Below are 19,649 nucleotides of genomic sequence, written 5' to 3' on the forward strand. Positions count from 1 at the left end.
ACTATTATAATAGTGGCTAGTAAAAATAAGGACCGCAACCAAAAAACCTGACATAACGCCAGCAAACAGACCCAGTACTTTGCCCCTGGGGTAATTATTACTTGAACGTATGTTTGATTGTGCATAGTCAATTCCCGTCCTGTCCCCGTCGCGTGTTCATCATCCATGTCCACCAATATGTCAGTAGTTCGCAGTGTATAGATCTGTGTAAGTAAAGTGTTGATGCGGGAGTGTATGAAGTGCAGTGTTTCGTGGGTTTAAATTGAAAAGTATTATCAGTGGAATTGTACTGTATAGGGTGAGTTTCTAGCTGCATTATCCTCCTTTATTACACACTTTTAGCTTTTGGCACTTTCTTGGTCTATTACCATATTATTTCATTTTTAAATTTTAATTGGTTCATATATATATACTCGCCTTCTGCTCGCCCCAGGCCCCCTTTTGGGTGTTGGCCAAATTAGGGGATAAGAGCGATTTGGTGATTGGTTAAATTCGGACGTGAGGTTTCCAAGTTTCATATTCACAGTTGTATCCGTTCTCGAGAATGTGCGGGTGCTTTGCTAACGCTCAGCCAATTTATGAGTGATGTATAAAATAATCAATGGAATTCGTAGAAAATTAAGTGATGATGTTTCAGCAAAATTATGAGATATGAAGATTTTTGTGATAAATACAGTCCGTGATTAGATTTGCGAGGAAGTGGAAAATGGAGTGTTTAATTTTAACCAAACTTTAGAATTTTAGGGCATTTTGTGGCTTAACCGTTAGAGATACGAGAAAAGTGACTAGACCTTACTTGTCGGAAATTTAATTTTATCTTTTATTTTTTGATTCCGTCGTCAGATTTTAGCTGCGAGCTTTGGTTTAGCCAGGAATAAGCTCGGGAAAAAAGTCTGCACTGGTCAGCTATCTTGAATTGTTTAGTATAAACATAATAAAAACCGACCTTAAGGCAGTATTTTAAGTTGAACAGTTGGTTTAATATCATCAGGAGATTATCTAGTCAAGCCAGGAAATTCCCTGGGGGGGTTAATGTTACCGGGGGGTTAACACACCAGGGGTTCAATTTACTCGGGAGGTTCTGGTCATACCAGGAAATTCCAGGGGGTTTTAATGTTACCTTCTCTAACGCTCAGCCAATTCACAATGTGGGGTTGTAGTCACTCGTTAAATTAGTAACACAAGTTAAATCCAGAACAAGAACGGATTGGACAAATTACAGTCGCATCATATTTACAACTCCTGAAATTGCTAAATGCGACCAAGATTTTGCCATTAAGAAAGATTTTAGGGCTTACATAAGGATATACGACAAAAAACTACCTAACCTTTTTTTATCTCTAGATTGTCTAGTTATTGAACATTTAGGATTTAATTTATGACCAACGGTTCGGCTGCTACCGCCTCCAGAAACAAAATTTTACCTAAAAATTATAAAATATTTCCTTTAAACGGGTTTTTCGACCAGACCATTTAGGATAGGGCAAAAAGTTACTGGACTTTTTTTGTAGAACACGTCGTTTACTAAAACTTATTATATGACGTGTTTTGAGCTACGACCAACCGTTTAGCCGCTATCAAGCCCGGAATGTAAATTTGTAGGCGAAAATTTCCAAATATTTTCACTTAATCACGTTTTGCGGTCAAACTAATGGAGATATAGTAAAATGTCACTGAACCTTTTTTTTAGATCATATTATTTCCTAAATCTAACCTTTGTTTTATTTTGACCTCCGACCAATTGTTTCACCGCTATCAACCCCAAAAACAAAGTTTTCACGTGAAAATTACAAAAAAATTACACATAATCACGTTTTTCGGCCAAACCAATGGAGATGGGGCCTTTAAGTTACTGGACCTTTTCTGTAAATCGCACAATTTGCTAATTTAATGGGTCAATCAGATTTGAGCTACGACCAACGGTTCGGCCGCTATCGGGCTCGAAACATTATTTTTATCGAAAAAATCTCTGGAATGTCAAATATTCGAGCGTTTTGTCGCTTAACCATTGAAGATAGAGCAAAAAGCCACTGGACCTTTTTTGTAGTTCACTTTATTCCTGATTATGAATTTTTCGTCAGATCCGAGCTAGCTCCAACGGTTCGCCCTCTATCGGGCTTACAAAAAAGGCCTGCAAGGGTAAAAAATGCGCGTTTTTTGCGAATTTTTTTTAGGGATTTAAAATTACAAATTCCCGGTTTTTAGACTTTTCCTGTTGGTTATACGGCAAAAGGTACCTGCGTGCAAAATTTCAAGTTTCTAGCACTTCTAGAAGTAGGTTATAATTTGTATATATATATCAGTCAGTCAGTCAGTTTCACATGCGGCTGTATAGTATATTAGATATATACATATATATATATATATATATATATATATATATATATATATATATATCGTTATATATATGTTATATATATATATATATATATATATATATTGTTATCTTTAATTTTATGTCTAATGTGTTGCCTACTCTATACATTTATATTAAACAATGTGTCAGTTTCTTTTATCATTCATTAATGTGGTTTTTCTAAATTAACTTAATTTCTACCAAAACTCTTCTAACCAAAAATTGACATATTTCTGTTAGTTTGATAGTGTTAGACATATACCCTTTTTCTTCTAAATTCTTATTCATATATAAACAATCATAATTTTCCAATTCATAATTTCATAATCATATACTGAATCAACCAATTCTGGACGATCAATTGTATCAAACAACTTGGAAAAATCTATAAAAAGTGCTAGCATATGCCGACTTGAATCTAATACATAGTTTGTAAAATTCCTAAATTCTTTTAAGGCATGCTTTGTGCTTCTTCCTCTTTGAAAAGCAAACTGGTGTTGGTTTAGTTTGCTGTTTTCGGCGAGGTATTTATATAAGTGGGTAGCTACATATTTCTCTATTACTTTTTCAAGTGCTGGGAGTGTTGCTACTGGGCGGTAATTATGCATTTTAGTATTTTCTTTGCCTTTGTGTATAGGTTTTATAATTGAGGTCTGTAGGAATTCAGGAAATATTCTTTAGCGTAAGGAATTGTTTTTTAGGCTAGAAAGCAGTTCTGATAATTGGTCTATCACTGTTGTAATGTCCTTTTCTGAACCTCGAGATTTATTAACATCCATCTTTAGTGCAATGTCTTTAATGGTTTCTGTTTTTTATCTAGGTTGTTTATTATAGGCAACACTGATCTATTTGATGGTCTATGTCTGGAACGTTCTGTTGTATTTACACTTGTGTTTAATTTGATTCACACCTTCTACAAAATATTTGGGAAACTTACTTACAATGTCTTTCTTTGTATGCTTTGTACTCATTTCTACCATTATTACTTCATCTAAGGATTTCCTTTGGTTTATGCCCAGTGGACGTCTGCCAAGTTTTTTTTTAATTTCACATTTTGTGTTATTAAAATGAGCCACACAGCACCAGTTTTTCTTATATTTTATCATATTGTGCACTTTATTTCTGAAGTTTTTATATGCTTTTCTATACTGTTTGTTATTTAGATTATACTTCCATATTATAAATAGCCTATCTCATTCTTTAACCATATAATTAGATTGAGGGAGGAGCCCTTCTTATTGGAATACACTACTTTGTAATAATGGATGATCGAAAAGTCACAATTATCCAATAAATTTATTTTTGTATACGAGGCCTTTTAGCATCATAGATGCCATCGTTAGGTGTGAAACAACAATTTGAATGTTATAAATATTTAACATTTCAAATTAACTATCAGCTGAGTAAAGCTTAATACAAGATTTCTTTAATTTAAAGTAAAATAAAATAAATATTAATATGTGTATAAAAGTTTGGGTCAAAAAGAATTTTGTTATATTTTAAAGGAACGGTGAATTTTGAATCGGTCCAAAATCATTGTTAAATATTTTATTTTTATGTTTTGTTATGTATAATGTTCCATAAGCGTCAAGTTCTTGGACTTGTTTTAATAATATGAAATTTTTAAAAGTGTGATTTGTTTCTAATGCATGTTGGGCAATAGCTGACTTTTGAGTTTGTCCGTATTTATAATTATTGTACGATTATATTATTATCATTTATAAGTATTGTCCCTGTATAAAAATAAAATTATTGGAGAATTGTGACTTTTCGTTCATCAATTATTACAAAGTAACATATACATTAGGTCACTCTTTTATTCTTTTTATTTACGGATAACATACTTTCTGGTAACCTTGCTTTTCCTTTAGCATTATACAATTTATTAAATGTGTCACGCAGTTTTTCAAACCCCTCATTGACATCCTCAGTAACTATTGCCCTCTAATCGGTGTTTATAAAATTGTACCTTAACTTTCTTTCGTTATACAGGTCCCTTTTTTATTAGTTTTAGGATTATTATCTGATTTGTTATTTATTTAAAATAACAAAAAAACAATAACAAAAAAATAACAAAATTTAAATAACAAATCAGATAATAATATAGTTTGTCAGTTATATTTATAACTGATAAACTACGGGGTAATGGTCCAATATTTTTGTTTTTATTAATAAAGTATTATTTTTCTTGAAACAATGTTCTTCTAAATATATAGCCTATACGTGATTTCACTACTACTCTTAATCTCACTTCCTCCTTGGTATACTTCCATATTCCCCTGCTTAGTCCCATGCAGCTAGAATTGTTTCATACTGCTTAACATATTAATATTTCTTATCAGTTAAATCTATAATAGCATCTCCTATCAGCACACATATTTTATAATTCTTCACCTTCTTTAGATCTGAATCTATTTCCGCCATAAAATGTTTTATTGATAACGTACTTGAAGAACTAGGTGGTCTGTAGATGGCTTTTACACATATCTTGTTTTTTTATCCTAATTCACTAAAAAAATCCTAAATGAACTAAAATTTCACCCAATATTCATTCTATTAATTTGTATATTATATTAGTATTTTGTTTAATTTATAGCCCCCTCATGTTACATTATTGAGCCCCCTCCTGGTTTGGTTTTTCTTAACTTATAAGCTTTTTCATAGTTTCTTATAGTATTATGATAATAATTTTGTATTCTCCTCACAAAGTTGTTACGATAAGATTATTAAATAAAAATTTCTGTTTCATATTTTAATCTGCATTATGAATTCATCCCAATGTTTTTCTATTGATCTTGTATTTAGGTGTAGTATGCTTAGGCTATTTTATTTATAACATCTACGTAGCATTTTCATAATTAAAATCTATATCATTCATTGTAATAGTTAAAAACTACTAGCTTAACAGGTCTAATAGTTCTTACAAACACTCACAACATTAAACATTAAATTAAATATTGATATATAACTAGGGGCCACCTACAACTAAAAAGAAATGAGTATGTGTTTTACTTTGAAAATTGATCTTGTGCATATCACTGAATTAAAAAGCAAATAGAATTATTTATTATCAATATGCAACATCTCTAAGTAAATAGGCAGCGAAAAACGATATGTAAATAGTAAAAATAAATAGTACACGAAAAAAGAGCAGCTTTAAGTAAAGTATTTATTAACAAAAAAATTAATTTTATTTCTATAACCACTATAAAACGATCTGCTTTTAAATTAAGTTTAATGAAAAAGCCTTAAATTCAATTTAATTTAATAACTTGGACTTTCTCGTACAAAATTCTCAAAAATACCCTCCAGATTCAAAATGAACAATACATAGTTATGGATATCGACCAAAGCAAACATATAACAAAATTACAGAGGCAAAGGGTTTCTGAACTAATATTTGGGACATTATCAGGAAAGCTTTGATTCCACAGAAGCCAGCACAAACAGTTGTCACAAAGCTATGACGTTGTTATACAGCAGAATTCCCTTGACCAATCAAGCGTGTGTACACACCAATTGACCCCGGGTGCTGTCATGGCCTATAGCTTGGGTCTCTTCCGAGTCTGACGTTGAAATGCACACGCTAGTGTGAGTGGGTACCATTTCGTAGAAACAGTACTTGTTACAAAACTTTCATCTATATGCTTTTTATGTTTATCAATATTTGTTGAGAATATACGTTTAGATATAAAATCACTTTCAAAACAGTTCAATAACACATTTTCAAAGCATTCTATGTAACATCGTAAAGTATTCTAAGCATTATCACTAATATTTGAAGGGTATTGTATTATCTTAATAATCACGACGTAGGCTAAACGTTAGAAAATATTACGGGGTTTTTATTCACGATGAATAACGAGATTTACTAAAATTGATTAATTTGTAATCAGTGTTAAACTCGGTATAGTTGAACAAAACTTCATTTAAAACTGCATTTAGCTCCAATTAACCTGACCTTCAGCGAAGCGTAAGTTGCGAGCCTGCGGTTCTCCAACCGACAAATTATGTATTTCGATCCAGGGTGGCCAACGCAAATTTGAAGTTATTGGTTGTCAAATAGACAGTTTTCCCTTAAATTTGTTAATACAATGGTTTAAAATTACCATTGCATAAAGTAATTAACACTATTTACTGTTCTTCGATAATTTTACTGCAGTAGGTTATTTTAAATTAGAATAGTAATTTGGAAAAAGAAATATTGCAGCACAATTTTGCTCTAATATTCTGTATTTACTTTTTGTAAATAGCTTTAAAATACGTTTTCCTTACAGGTGATATTTATTTTTTTAAGTAATTATAGATATAAGAATACTAAAAGTGTATTCATTGTGAAAGAGCCTATAGAGTTTTTCAGCCACTGATTTATTAGATAATTGAATTTTAAATATCAATTTCTCTGTCAGAATAAATTACAAACCAACAAGATTAGAAATTTTCCTTTCTAAGTTTTGGTATAACTGATAAAGTGTACTGCTCACTTAAATTCAATCTCCACTAGTGTCCCTCTGTAATTATTTAGTTAATTATTATTATGTTTTTATCACGTGTATCAAGAATAAAAATTACTTTGTCTAAATTATCGCAATGCAAGAACAGGAAGAGACTTAAAACAAAAATATTGATGACACGATTACAGTAATTTAATTCAAACTTTACATGCCTATGCAATTTTTATTAACTCGATAAATATCTTTATCATCCTAAGATTCCATAAACGGAAAGTCCATATAAATGTTTCCTCGAGGAAGGGATAAATTAAAATACTCATAGTTTGAAATAATAATGAAATAGAAGTTAGAATTATTTTAGAGATAGAAATTACTAAAACATTTTTCTTCTAAGGACATATTATTAAAATGTTTTAATTTAACACCCTATCGTGTTTTGTATAGCTAATATTTTTATTATAATTTACTTCTATCGTAGTTATTGAATTATTCAACCATTTGCATAAAACGAAAACAAGAAATCTTTTACGAATTCTGCTTGTTGTTATAAAATATTTGGATTTACCTACTTAAGCACTCTTACATGAAGAACGGTCCAACTTTGCGTTAAACCTGTACTCCTTACATATATTACAGGCAATTTCTGTAAATTCATCTCTCAAAACACATTTACTAGTAAACACCTTTAATGCTCAAATAAATGTTGCAAGTTTAAAGAATGTACTAAATAAATGAGTTTTCTAAAAGCTAAACTAAGAATTTATTTAATAGATTGGTCATAATATGTATAAGGATGTGCTTACTGACTAACTGATTCGTCAACGCACTGCAAAAACCATGAAATATAAAGACATGCAATTTAGTACTTAAGTTTATATTGTGCCCTGTAGGCGCACTAAGAAATCTCCGTAATCAGGAATCCACCTCATTGGCCTCTACAACTGCAAAAATTCCCACAAGAAATGCATTGCTGCAAACACATGTTATTGAAAGAGCTTTGTTAAACGTAACTAATTGCTCTTGTGCTTTTGTAAATATTGTAATATGACAGGACAACATGTTTCACTCATTTAACTACAATTTTAAATTTGCTTACATTTACGGTCATCAAACATAAAGTAAGCTTTATAGTAACAACACTTTTTATTCATATATTTTCTGCAACCACTACTGGGCATATAGTTTATCCAAATAAGAAAAATTTAGTTTTAGTCATAGGTTATAAAATAAAATTTGATTTTAGTTATTTTGAAAGTAAGTTTTAGCAAATATGAAGTGTACATTGCTTACATGATGAGCTTAAACAGTGATTAACCATCTGAATCTATTAACCATAAACACTGACATAACGTAAATACAAAGTATGCTTACTTCCTTGTCTAAATTTCATACACCATCACTTATTACTGAAAGGTAAGGAGTTTGACATTAGGATTCCTCTAGACTGTCCTTAAATTGTTCAATCGTTACTGAAATCGTGGGAGCTATTTAATCAAATACCATGAAATGTTGTTGAGAAATTCGATTTATTTATTGGGTGGGTAAAAATATATTTTCTTACTTCAGGGTCCCATAAAACTGTTTTTAAAGTAAAATCTAAAATATACCTGTAGATTTTAATATCTTGCAGTGAGTATGACCTTTATCAGGAGTGTTTGGAATGACACTTGAAAAGAATATGCCCATTGAGTTGCTGTTTATCATTGCCGCGGATAACAGATAGTTACATTACAAGTTCCTAATACCTGAGTCTTTTGGATTTTAGATGCAGAATATTCATTATTTACTGTGCTTGTCCGGGTTACATAACCGGAACCACCGAACAATTGTTAAGTTCGTCTTTTGTATTTTGTCAAACTACAACATTATGGTGTCAAATTCTCAGGTAATATGAGTTCGATCATGTGTTGGTCACGTTTCATTTTGACACGTTACAGCCCCAGATTAACGCCGAAAGCCGAGGTATTGAGATTATATGCGCAGGCGTCGCCATAAGCCCCAGTCGCTCACTCTGCCGCTCAGTACCGACTCTGACATCGAGTAGCGCCGTACTCCGCCGCCGCCGCCGCTGCCGCCGTACAATCGTCATCACCGCGTCTCTTTGTACTTATTTCTTTACTTTCTGTACACTTCACAAGACTCGGTTAAGTGTTGAATTTAGTGGAAATCTGTGAAAGAACTTACTTTCCATTATGTAAGTGAATAAATGTAACTTGCTAAATAATCTTTTACTTTTAATTTGAATGTACATATTAAAAACAGTAATAAAGTAAAGTATTGATATATTTCAACTATAACCGTTTTAGTATAACATTTTTCAATTCAGTTTTAGAAATGCATCAGTTCTTAACAGTTGCTATATTATTGGCTAATACCATGTTTGTATACTTATTATTATTTCATCAAATTTAAATCATCTACGAAATTTTTAAAACCCTTTTGCGTTGTAAATTTAAAGATAGAGTTAAATTATTAATATCAGTTTTAGATGTACCTTGTGTTAGTTAGGAGTTGAGTATTTCTGTTTGTAACAAATTGAAGGCAGTTACAATTTATAAAATATAATTAAAATATGTTAAACAGTCTTATAAACGTGTATATTGCATACATTTGTAAATTATACATTAGTTTCTATTCATAGAAATCTAACATTTTATATCTATAGACAAGGACCGGAAAGAGAGTTATTTTTATTTAATCAACAAGGAGAAAAGAGTAAATTCTAATTGATCATACGTAACATTCCTGTAACATCAATTTTGGCACCACGTTCAGTGAAAGAATTCGATAAGTGTCTGAACAATTCCCTGGAAAATGTTTTGTGTGGTTACATGTCTACAATTTTTGAAAATTAATCTGTCTTAACACTTCTTATGTTCTATGATTAGAACTGCAAAGTAAAGTAACACAGTATTGTGCAAAATCGTTCCCTTTAATCCATTCTGATTAGCAGATGAAGCAGCCTAGGTAGTTACTATCGAACTCGATTACCGTAAATATTTTACATTAGAGGAATATAACATATAAAATTTCTTAAATTTTAAATCAGAATCCGATGGTGCAGCCTATTATCATAGCCCTACAAGTTTAGATAATATAAAATTGTGTACTTTGACACACAATTACCATAGACATATTTTATGTGACGTATTTTATTTCACGTGATCATTATGGTCAAACATGAGTTCTTTACTAAACAAAAGCCAAGGAAGCCTTAATTTGTACAAATGGCTGTAGTGGTCCAAATAGAGTAATGACTTACAAAAATAAAATATATCATAAGAAATTCCAAAAATAAAGTTTTTAATAGGCTAAGTGAATGTGTACATGAAAATGTAGTGAGATCATATGTTTTATATATACCATCTGGAACTAATTCTAGAATTGGTTATGCGTTCTAACTTTTATTCTATATTATTGAATTATATAACTGGTTTTACTAGAAATTACATGAGGAATATTGGTTTAAGAACTCTGGTATAAGACTTTTCCTAAGCAAGTAAAGACTCTGTCGGAAGAATACGAAGATTCTGTACCCTGTATATTTACAATATACATTTTTAATGTAGTTTTTACTTCACTAATTTTTCTTTACACAGTTCTTGTCAAAAAATCTTATGTGATTTATATGTAATTTATTCTGGATAATATTTATAATTTAGGTATTATTTGCATTCTAATACACTTTTCGTTTTCCCTATAGCTCTGTAAATATCGGAGTTCATAAGTTTAAATTAGCATCACAGTGAAAAGAGATGGTGTACAAGCATACCAAAGAACATAGCAGACATATTTATAAGTTTAATTTTTACTAAGTTATATCTTCTTTGGCCTCTATGAGGATAGGTATTGCTGCCACTAATTGCATTATATAAGCGTAATTTTGGATGTCATGTTTCGTGAAGTCTTGTGATACGCTTGTAATTGTCGGCAAGTCGTACAATGAGGACAGTTGAAATTTTACAGCTGTTTCTTTAAGCAAAATCTATCTAAAACCTCAGAATATATTATTAAAAGATAATACCGTAAATACATAAGGTGTAAAAAATCCCGCACGGACTTGATCATTCCTGAACGATTACAGGTAAAGCAATAAAACTTGGTAAATCTTTACTGCACCTATCAATAAACTTATTATCGGTCCGTAACTACAATTTGAGGAAACAAGCGAGCTCAGTGAGTCCGTCAATGTAGAAAGTGGAATCACAAAGCAATAAGGGGTTTTTAATAGAATGCTTATAACAGAAAATCGTTAAAGGGGACATCGAATCAGTTCGTCACTGGTAAAGTTTACAATACTGATTAGGTATGTAAATACTGATATCATTCCTACACTGGACCGAAGAAATAGTGTGTATAGAGAACATAGATTGGGAAGCAAGAACGTTACGAATTAATTATCTTTGCATATTGATGACAACTGTCGAAAAGAAAGTGTTGAAAAATGTGTGTGTTATTAATATTAATTTTAGTTTTACTCAACAACTAAAATTTATTTTATTATTTTATTTCAAAACCGATTCTAACAAATTTGGTATTTTTAGTGTTGTCATTAAGTTTGCAATAAATAATTATTCTTGCAATTTTTACGTTAATTAACAGATTTGGGATATCAAAATTCGAAAAAGTTTTAATGCCGCTATTTTGAAATGAAAGTGAGAATATTGTAATTAGCTTAACATTACTGCCAATTTTCATTATATTTGTTCCAACGGCTTCTGAGATACGGTTTTTAAAATAAAAAACACATATGGACAGACAGGCACTTAATGAAGCGAGATAGGTATATTTTCATTTGAACATTTTTTTCTTGTCTACTATCATGTTCTGAAGTTGTGCAACGTCTCACAAAATAACCTGTATATATTGGTTTTCGGGGTCAATGTTTCCTTGTATATATAATTAATTTGAACTAGAAATGCAAAACTGACCTAATAATAACTTACTAACTTCCTTAATCACTCGACCTGTATGTCTTGAATTCTGAAAATCAGGTATGTTTATACCAGTTTTACAATATCGTAGGACCTTATCGTATTATCACAAGTGCTTTCACTCAAAGAGTTATAAAATTCGATTTTGGAGTTCCTTTACAATGGTCTAAAGTAGTTCAAGTGTTACTGAAATTAAGGGAGCTATACAATAAATTCCACGGCAATAGAAATTGCGGACGAAGCCGCGACTAGTGCTAGTGAGTACATAAAAGACTAAAATTTAGATTCATTAGATCAAAGACAGAACTGTGAGTTTTAGAGACGCCTAGATTTATTGCTTACATAACTATTTTGATTCTTCTTCATGAAGCGAATTTTATGACCGCTAAGACTGTTCTTTTTTCTTGTGACTTTTCTAAACAAGAAAGTCAGTTGTATGTGATATCTGATTTTAATTGAATGAGGAGATAAGTGCATTTAAAAGACTGTACTAGATGTAAAAATCAGTAAACCAATGTTCTGCGTCCACGCCACTATTTATATTTTTATATGTAGATTAAAATGTCACAAACTAACAGAATTAATAGTAGAGGTGTATAAAGTGTGAATCGTCTTGTATTCCAGGGTCATGATTACGTCACGATTTCTCGTAAAGTATGTCTCACATATCGGCTATCAGCCCCGGTCATTTATCAATCCTCGTCGATGACCGTTCAACGCAGGTCCTGAAGGACGATATTTCAAGCGTAACCTTACTTTTCAATTCTTTTTAGTACACGTCTCAGACTAATGGTCAGATACTCAACAACTGTACAAATACATTAGTACCTATGCATTTGTTATATTTAGGTTATATGTAACCCTATGTGTGTTGTGGTTACATGTTGTAGGTTTGTATCTACTTCTTAACAAAACCAATCACCACAACAATTGTTAATAAAATTATGCAGTATTTGTGTGCAACTTCTGAGATACTAGGATACTGTACAGTACGTAAGCTATATATATATATATATATATATATATATATATATATATATATCACAATTTAGTTTGTTTGATAAGCATCTTATCTTTTTACATATGTACGAGTTTGTATGTGTTTATTGCGTCTGTATGTGTTGAACTATGCTGTAAGTGTAAAGGTTATATTTGGACAAATAATTTGTGATTGTATATATTTTGGCTCGTATAAATTTGAATTAGGGAAGAATTAGTATAGTGACTGTAAGAGATACTTTAAATGCAAAGTGTTATTAGGTATAAGAATGTGTGTATGTGTGCGTGCGTGCGTGGGGGAACTCCGGTCTTCGAAACCTACCATTTACAGGACTGTGTGCGTGTATGTGTCTTCTGGGGGATGACATTCGCGAGCAATACGATATTCCAATACATATAAATATAAATCCTCGATGATAAGGAACGGTGAATATTGTACGCTGTTGTCCAGATGTCTGTCTGATAACAAAGAGTTGCACCAAGGCTCCGAATAAAATACAAGCATAAAATTGTGTTCACATGATACTTCATACAGTATTGTATATTAACAATATATATATATATATATATATATATATATATATATATATATATAGCTTACATAATCATATTCAACTACATGAAATATCTCGAGCGCGTTTCTTACTTTATAATTTTGCTGTCTTGATAACAGTTGATTGTATAATAGTACTTATGTTTATAGTATTCTCATACCTCTCTTTATTTAAAGTTAAACGCTGGCCAAACGCATATTCCATCACATCATAGAAGGTTAACTTTTGATAAATGTAACTGTAAATGTAATGTATGTGTGTTGATGTGTTTTGTTGGTTGTAAGGTGAACTGTATTAAAATGTAACTGTATCCGTTCAATAGTACATTATATATTTTAATAATTGTTATAGTATATATCAATCAGTATTCCCTACAAAGAAACATTAATTACTTTAATTTAACTTATTATAATTTAAACACATACAACGTTTGGTCTGAGACACTGAAACAGAAATATATATATATATATGTATATATATATATATATATATATATATGTATATATATGTGTGTGTATATATATATATATATATATATATATATATATATATGCAGTTTATTTGGCAGCACTATTTACAGGTGTGCTATGAGCAGTTATAATAAATTAATATTATATTTTGGTCATTAAAATAGGTAAGAGTTGTACATTTTTAAACATCAATATATTTAAAAAAAAGTCAATATAAGTAAACAGACAGTGTCAATGAATAATTTTAATATTTACACTCAGGTATTTTAATAATCATATGGTACAAATAAATTCAAAACTCTGTGTAGGTATAAATGATTTTACATGTTGACTGCGGCAGACAGTACATTGTTAATTGAAATAATAAACAGTCAGTATATAACCGCAGTAAACGTATTAACTACTTACAATACAGCTATATAGTTATTGTATATTAGTTTCTACTACATGTAAGAAAAGCTCATACAGCAGTTTTCACTACGTGGAATGTAATTTTATTATTAGTGAACAGTATATTTACCACGTGTAAATAGCTATATAACTATTGTACATTAGTTTCAATTAGATGTAATATACTAGCTACGCAGTCAATATAAGGTATTTTAAAATGTCCTTTACTGGGTATTACTAGAAGACAGTATCAATGTCTTATAGTAACATTTATGTTTTGTTCGTAGGAAATGGAGTGGAACCAATCGTTTGAAAGCTTTCCATCGAACAACTTCAATTATTGATCTATCATTCAAAAGACAATAATATTAATTATTCCATAAATAAGTCAGTTTATTTGGTATACATTGTAATTACTGACAAAAATATATAAATATAAATTCGTACGTTGTGAAAAACTTGTTTCAGTGTACTTTGTAAAGTTGATTAAATTAGTTTTTAAAGTTGATGTCTTTAAATAAATTAGTAAAAGAACTGAGTGAAAAGGATGTTCCTGAAGCTGGGGGCAAATCGGCCTCAGCCTCAGCCTTCAGCAGCAGACATGGCCGATTACTATCAGCAGTTGCTGAGTCAGATGAGGAACCGGTCAGAGGCGCTGAGGCAATCTGGGCTGAGCCACGAGGGGCTACAGGCACTCTTCAACTTTACCGAGGCCGACCTTGAGTTTCTGTTTAACACGAGCCGAGACCCTGAACCGGTGGTACCGGCCTACTGCGAGGGCACTCTTAGAGAGGTAGGCACATTAGAGCATTAGAAAATACTGTATCTTGTGGTTTATATATATATATTCAGGCATACATAGATCCATTCTCTCTAATCAACCATCCCGAACATTAAAGGATCCACGACAAGGTAGGAGCACGGCACTATGTGTCAGGTAAGAGGTTTCGATGAAGTTACATGCAAAATTTTAGGTCTATAGCTCAATAGTTTCTTTCTCAAGAAATACTACATACAGACAGAAAATAATTGTTTACAGTCTCTAGACCGAGAAGAGTGAAATTTTGACAGTCTGCTGAGCGATACATCTTTAATGTCACTCAGCTATATCTACGGAGTGACATGTACCATTTTCGAACTTCGTGTTTCGTGTATTCGATAACAAATTACACTTTATATGAAATTTTTTATATTCAGGTTCATTTCTGATATATCATGTGGAAAGACAGGCAGACAGGCGCTCTTGTGATAGGCTTCTATAACACTCAGCCAATTCAGAAAATGCCGATTTCGAGAATCCCTTTGAATATCGTCTCTGTATATCGTAGGTTTTCATCCATCTACCTACTTCTTCTTTACCAAATCTGAGTTGCTGAAGTTACGTTGACATCCTCTTTTAGAGTCATCTTTTGTAAAATAACATCGTTATCACCTGAGAGAAGGCTTAAACCAAGAGTATCATTTTGTTTTAAGGCAATTTAAGTTCATGCTTAGTAATCAGATATATTGCATCATCTTTTTAATGAAGGCGTATCGAGCCCTGCAAGCTATTATTCCGTTTCAACTGTACGTTGGCCAGTGTTTTTCCTGTATTTTTGAGGTACGTTTGTTTACATCTATATACATTTTAATAATTTTACACGTATAGCTACTTATGTTACTTTTTCTTTGTAAATATTTCTCTTCGGAAACGGAATTTAGGCCTAAATGGAAACGATCTGCAGTTATCTATAATAACACTGTGAGTTATTCTGTATTTAGAAGGATATTTGAGACTTTAATTATTACGCCACCTAAATCCCATACTTGAAGTAACAACATTGAACTGACATGTGCCACTAACATATTTCTTTTACAAATTACCTTACTTTCTGATGCTACTTATTTCCAAAACTGTATTACTCATTATCAGCAAGCGTACTGTAACAGAGACGCTTTGAACAAAAACGATTAGGCTACCAGGAATTTCAATGTAATTAGAAGCCCATGACACCGGCAGGCATCATGTAAATCTTGTGATGTTACGACACAGAATCAATTGAAAATTTCACTACAGCTATTGCAGTTTTAACTTCGTTATGCAGCTATATCGTGTTTATTTTAAAAGATGTATTGTTAGAACATATCGCAGAAACAATTCTTCAAAATCTGAGTTTAATGGTACCATTTAGTATAGAATAAATATTTTGGGAATAGCTCTATAGAAAATAGAGCACTTTTAGTGCGCGTGCAAAAGACAAAAACGCGCTTCATTGTTGTCTACAGACAACTATAGAATTTGGGAATGGGAGGGCCAAGTCAGGTAATCGTACAGCATCGGGAGGGGGGCTTTTGTAAGAACTTTTGTCCTCCTTTTGCACTGATCACCCACAGACAACTGACCAGAGTCCAATAGTAAATGGAGATCGTCACGGCAGAAACAAAATTACGGCAAATCAAGACACAGGATTGACCTTTGTTATTACTTTACTCTAGATGAACGTGATGCTGCATTGGTTTATTACAATTATATCTTATATACGTGATTTTGTAGGTTTACTTGTTACTTTACATTTCAGAACTGGCAACCAAAGCGGAAAGGGTTTGAGTGACGGTTGACTGATCGGTTGGCATGTTAATTTTGAATGTGGTGCTTTTTAAGTACTTTTGTCATGCCTTAATTCTTAGGTTTGCGTTATTGCAATCTTGGTTACAGAGAAAATATTATTGTTTATGAGTGTTTATCCTCTGGCCGTAGGACTTAATAGTCCTAACCTCGCCAATTGTATATGTTTTTCTTTGTGTTCAATAAAGACATTTTTTATTTCATTTTATTTTCAGCATAAAATAAAAATTGAACATAGAAGGATATTTGTACTTATTTTTAATTTTATAATCTGCAGAATCATTATAATTCAATATATTCCGTCTATGCATGGAGTAAACAAATATCTCATGGCAATGTATAATTTATTTTTAAACCTCTATCTGATGTTTATTAACGAAAAATTACATATCTGCCCAACATTATTCTCAAAATACTGGCATGAAAATCATCCAATAGTATCAACTGAGTCTTTGATGTATTATTCCAAGATAAGCTATGTGTGAATTAATCCGTGTTGGTTGAACCATATGCATATCATTGTAAAAAATTATAAACTATAAGTAGTAGTTAGTTAGGTGAATATTGGCTTAAAAAATAAAACTTTGAAACATAAACCCTCAATTTCGCGATTATATTTTCAATTTCCAAATCCCACTGCATGTTACGGTCTAATGTTATGCAGAGTAACTTGTCACAAATTTGAATGATAGGCATTGAAAGATACCTCGTCGTAAAGATATCTATGCAAGTTGCTATGTATGTGAAATTGTATGTTTGGCCGTACACATGTAAAGGCTAGGGAATACATTTGCATCAATTTGGTTTTATTACCACTTATATAACCAAATCATTATCGTACGATTATATGATATTGGATTATAAACATCATATGGTTATAACGGTAATGCTAAGAAATCTGCAGTAAATGCACTTTTTCCTCCACCCTCTAGTCTGAAATAACAATTGCTATTTCATCTTTGTACGTTAATATTTTACCTGGTTTCATGAAATCTGGCCCGTCATTAACATAGAGTACGTAAATCATGGGACCGGAATACTACCAAACGTTAATAACCATGTTTTACCATAGATATCTTTAATACTTACTTGATCTAATAGTCTGTGAACCAATCCAATTAGTATAGCCTCTTATTTCAGCTTTTTTCTAATTCCAAACTAATTTTATAGTGCCTCAGAATACTGAATACTTTTGAAAAATTTATAAAACCTACAATCTTAATTACTTTGCATGCCTGAATAGTCACTTAATAGACCGTTAGATGCCGTCCCATTTGATTTGTGTAATAGCTTTTACTTATAACTGTATTCGCTTGTAGATGCTTTATCAAACTGTCAGCTAAACATTTTTCTATAACTTTGTCAAGAGAACCAAGTAATACTATTGGGCAATAGTTCAAAAACTCATAGTTTTTTTAATATACATATTTTAATTCAAATGAAAAAATGTTATAGTCAATGACACATTTTACTTTGTTCTCTAGGTCCGTAAATAAGGGATATGTCGATTCATTAAAGTTTAAATGGCCACAATATCGGAATGGAATGGTGAACAAAATGTACCAATGAACATGGTCGATATACTTAAGTGAACGTTTTTATACCATTTCATATATACTCGTACATATAAACTCTAGAACCTGAAATGGGGGATGGTTATAGGCTCTGAGCATCATATGAAGAAAAGCTACGAGGAACTTTTTCTTCCATGCACTTTTACTTAGTTTAAATCAGAACAAAGGTTAATTTAATACAGTTTGCTCAGAAAATAGCGTAATTTTTTTTTAATTTCTGGAATATCTAGTCTATTAGTAGGCTATAAAGCAATATTCTGGTATATTTACGTTGGGCGTCCTTCTTTTAAAATATTTATGTAACTAAAAACAGCTGGTGGGAGCGTTTGCATTCTGTAAATCTGTGTTTATGATGTGCTGGTCTTATTTATTACGAAACAAGTATGTTTGTAAACTTCAATACGACAGCACGTACTTCAATAGCTTTTTTATAAAGTACCTACAAAAATGTAACAAATTTGTAAGAGAGTTTCGGATATTACATTTCCAAACAATATTATTGCTAAAAGCTAATAAATTGTCCTGAAGTGGATAGAATGGCTGTTTATAACAAAAATTAAAATAAATGTATATATTTTTAAAATGGAACTGATTACTGAAATTGAGTAATAATAACAGATAAATGTGTTTAAATTATTTATTTACTTTAGTGGTTAAATATATTAAACCAGTTACTATGCGCTTTGAATTTATTTATTACGTATTGATTAATGTTTACTATTATAGCTTGTTTGAAGTCATAAAGGTATTGATTAGTATTGATATTTTCAGTTACGCTATTAACAATACCTGCTTGAAAGAATTACTAAACAATAATACCAAAATATGGTATACAGAACACTGCAGTGTTGTGCTGTACCAGTGTTTATGGAATAGTTTCAACTGATAATTTCAAGTGATAAAATCTCCTTATCAGAGACTCTCTGACTGTTTCTGTTGCAGGTGGCTGTAGGTAACCGCAAAATTCACATATATGCGAGTGTTCAAATATGCAGGTTAGAACCATCTCGTACCTACTATCAGTAGTACTATAGTAATTAACCTGGCGGAAACACTCCGATTGAAATGTGTGAGTCTTCTAGTCTGCGTGTTCGGGACCATCGCTAACCTGCTGAACATTATCGTACTCATGCGCAAGGGCTGACGAGAACACTCCGACTAAGACGTGCTATTGTGCTTGTTGCAGGTGGCTGCAGGTTACCGCCAAATCCACAGATATGCGAGTCTTCTAGTCTGCGTGTTCGGGACCATCGCTAACCTGCTGAACATTATCTTACTGACGCGCAAGAAGCTGGCGGGCACACTCTGACTGA

General features: G+C 31.7%; 1 protein-coding gene across 1 annotated transcript; it reads left to right on the forward strand.

Moving 5' to 3' along the window:
- The first annotated feature begins 230 nt into the window (after positions 1-230).
- Positions 231-19,645, forward strand: LOC124355778. The gene is made up of 3 exons (XM_046806931.1): positions 231-298; positions 14,445-14,950; positions 19,523-19,645. The coding sequence occupies exons 2-3, from the start codon at positions 14,705-14,707 to the stop codon at positions 19,643-19,645; spliced, it is 369 nt and encodes a 122-aa protein (XP_046662887.1). The 5' UTR covers positions 231-298; positions 14,445-14,704.
- Positions 19,646-19,649: the final 4 nt, after the last annotated feature.

Source organism: Homalodisca vitripennis, chromosome 2 (genome assembly GCF_021130785.1).
Source record: "Homalodisca vitripennis isolate AUS2020 chromosome 2, UT_GWSS_2.1, whole genome shotgun sequence".
NCBI classification, from domain to species: domain Eukaryota; kingdom Metazoa; phylum Arthropoda; class Insecta; order Hemiptera; family Cicadellidae; genus Homalodisca; species Homalodisca vitripennis.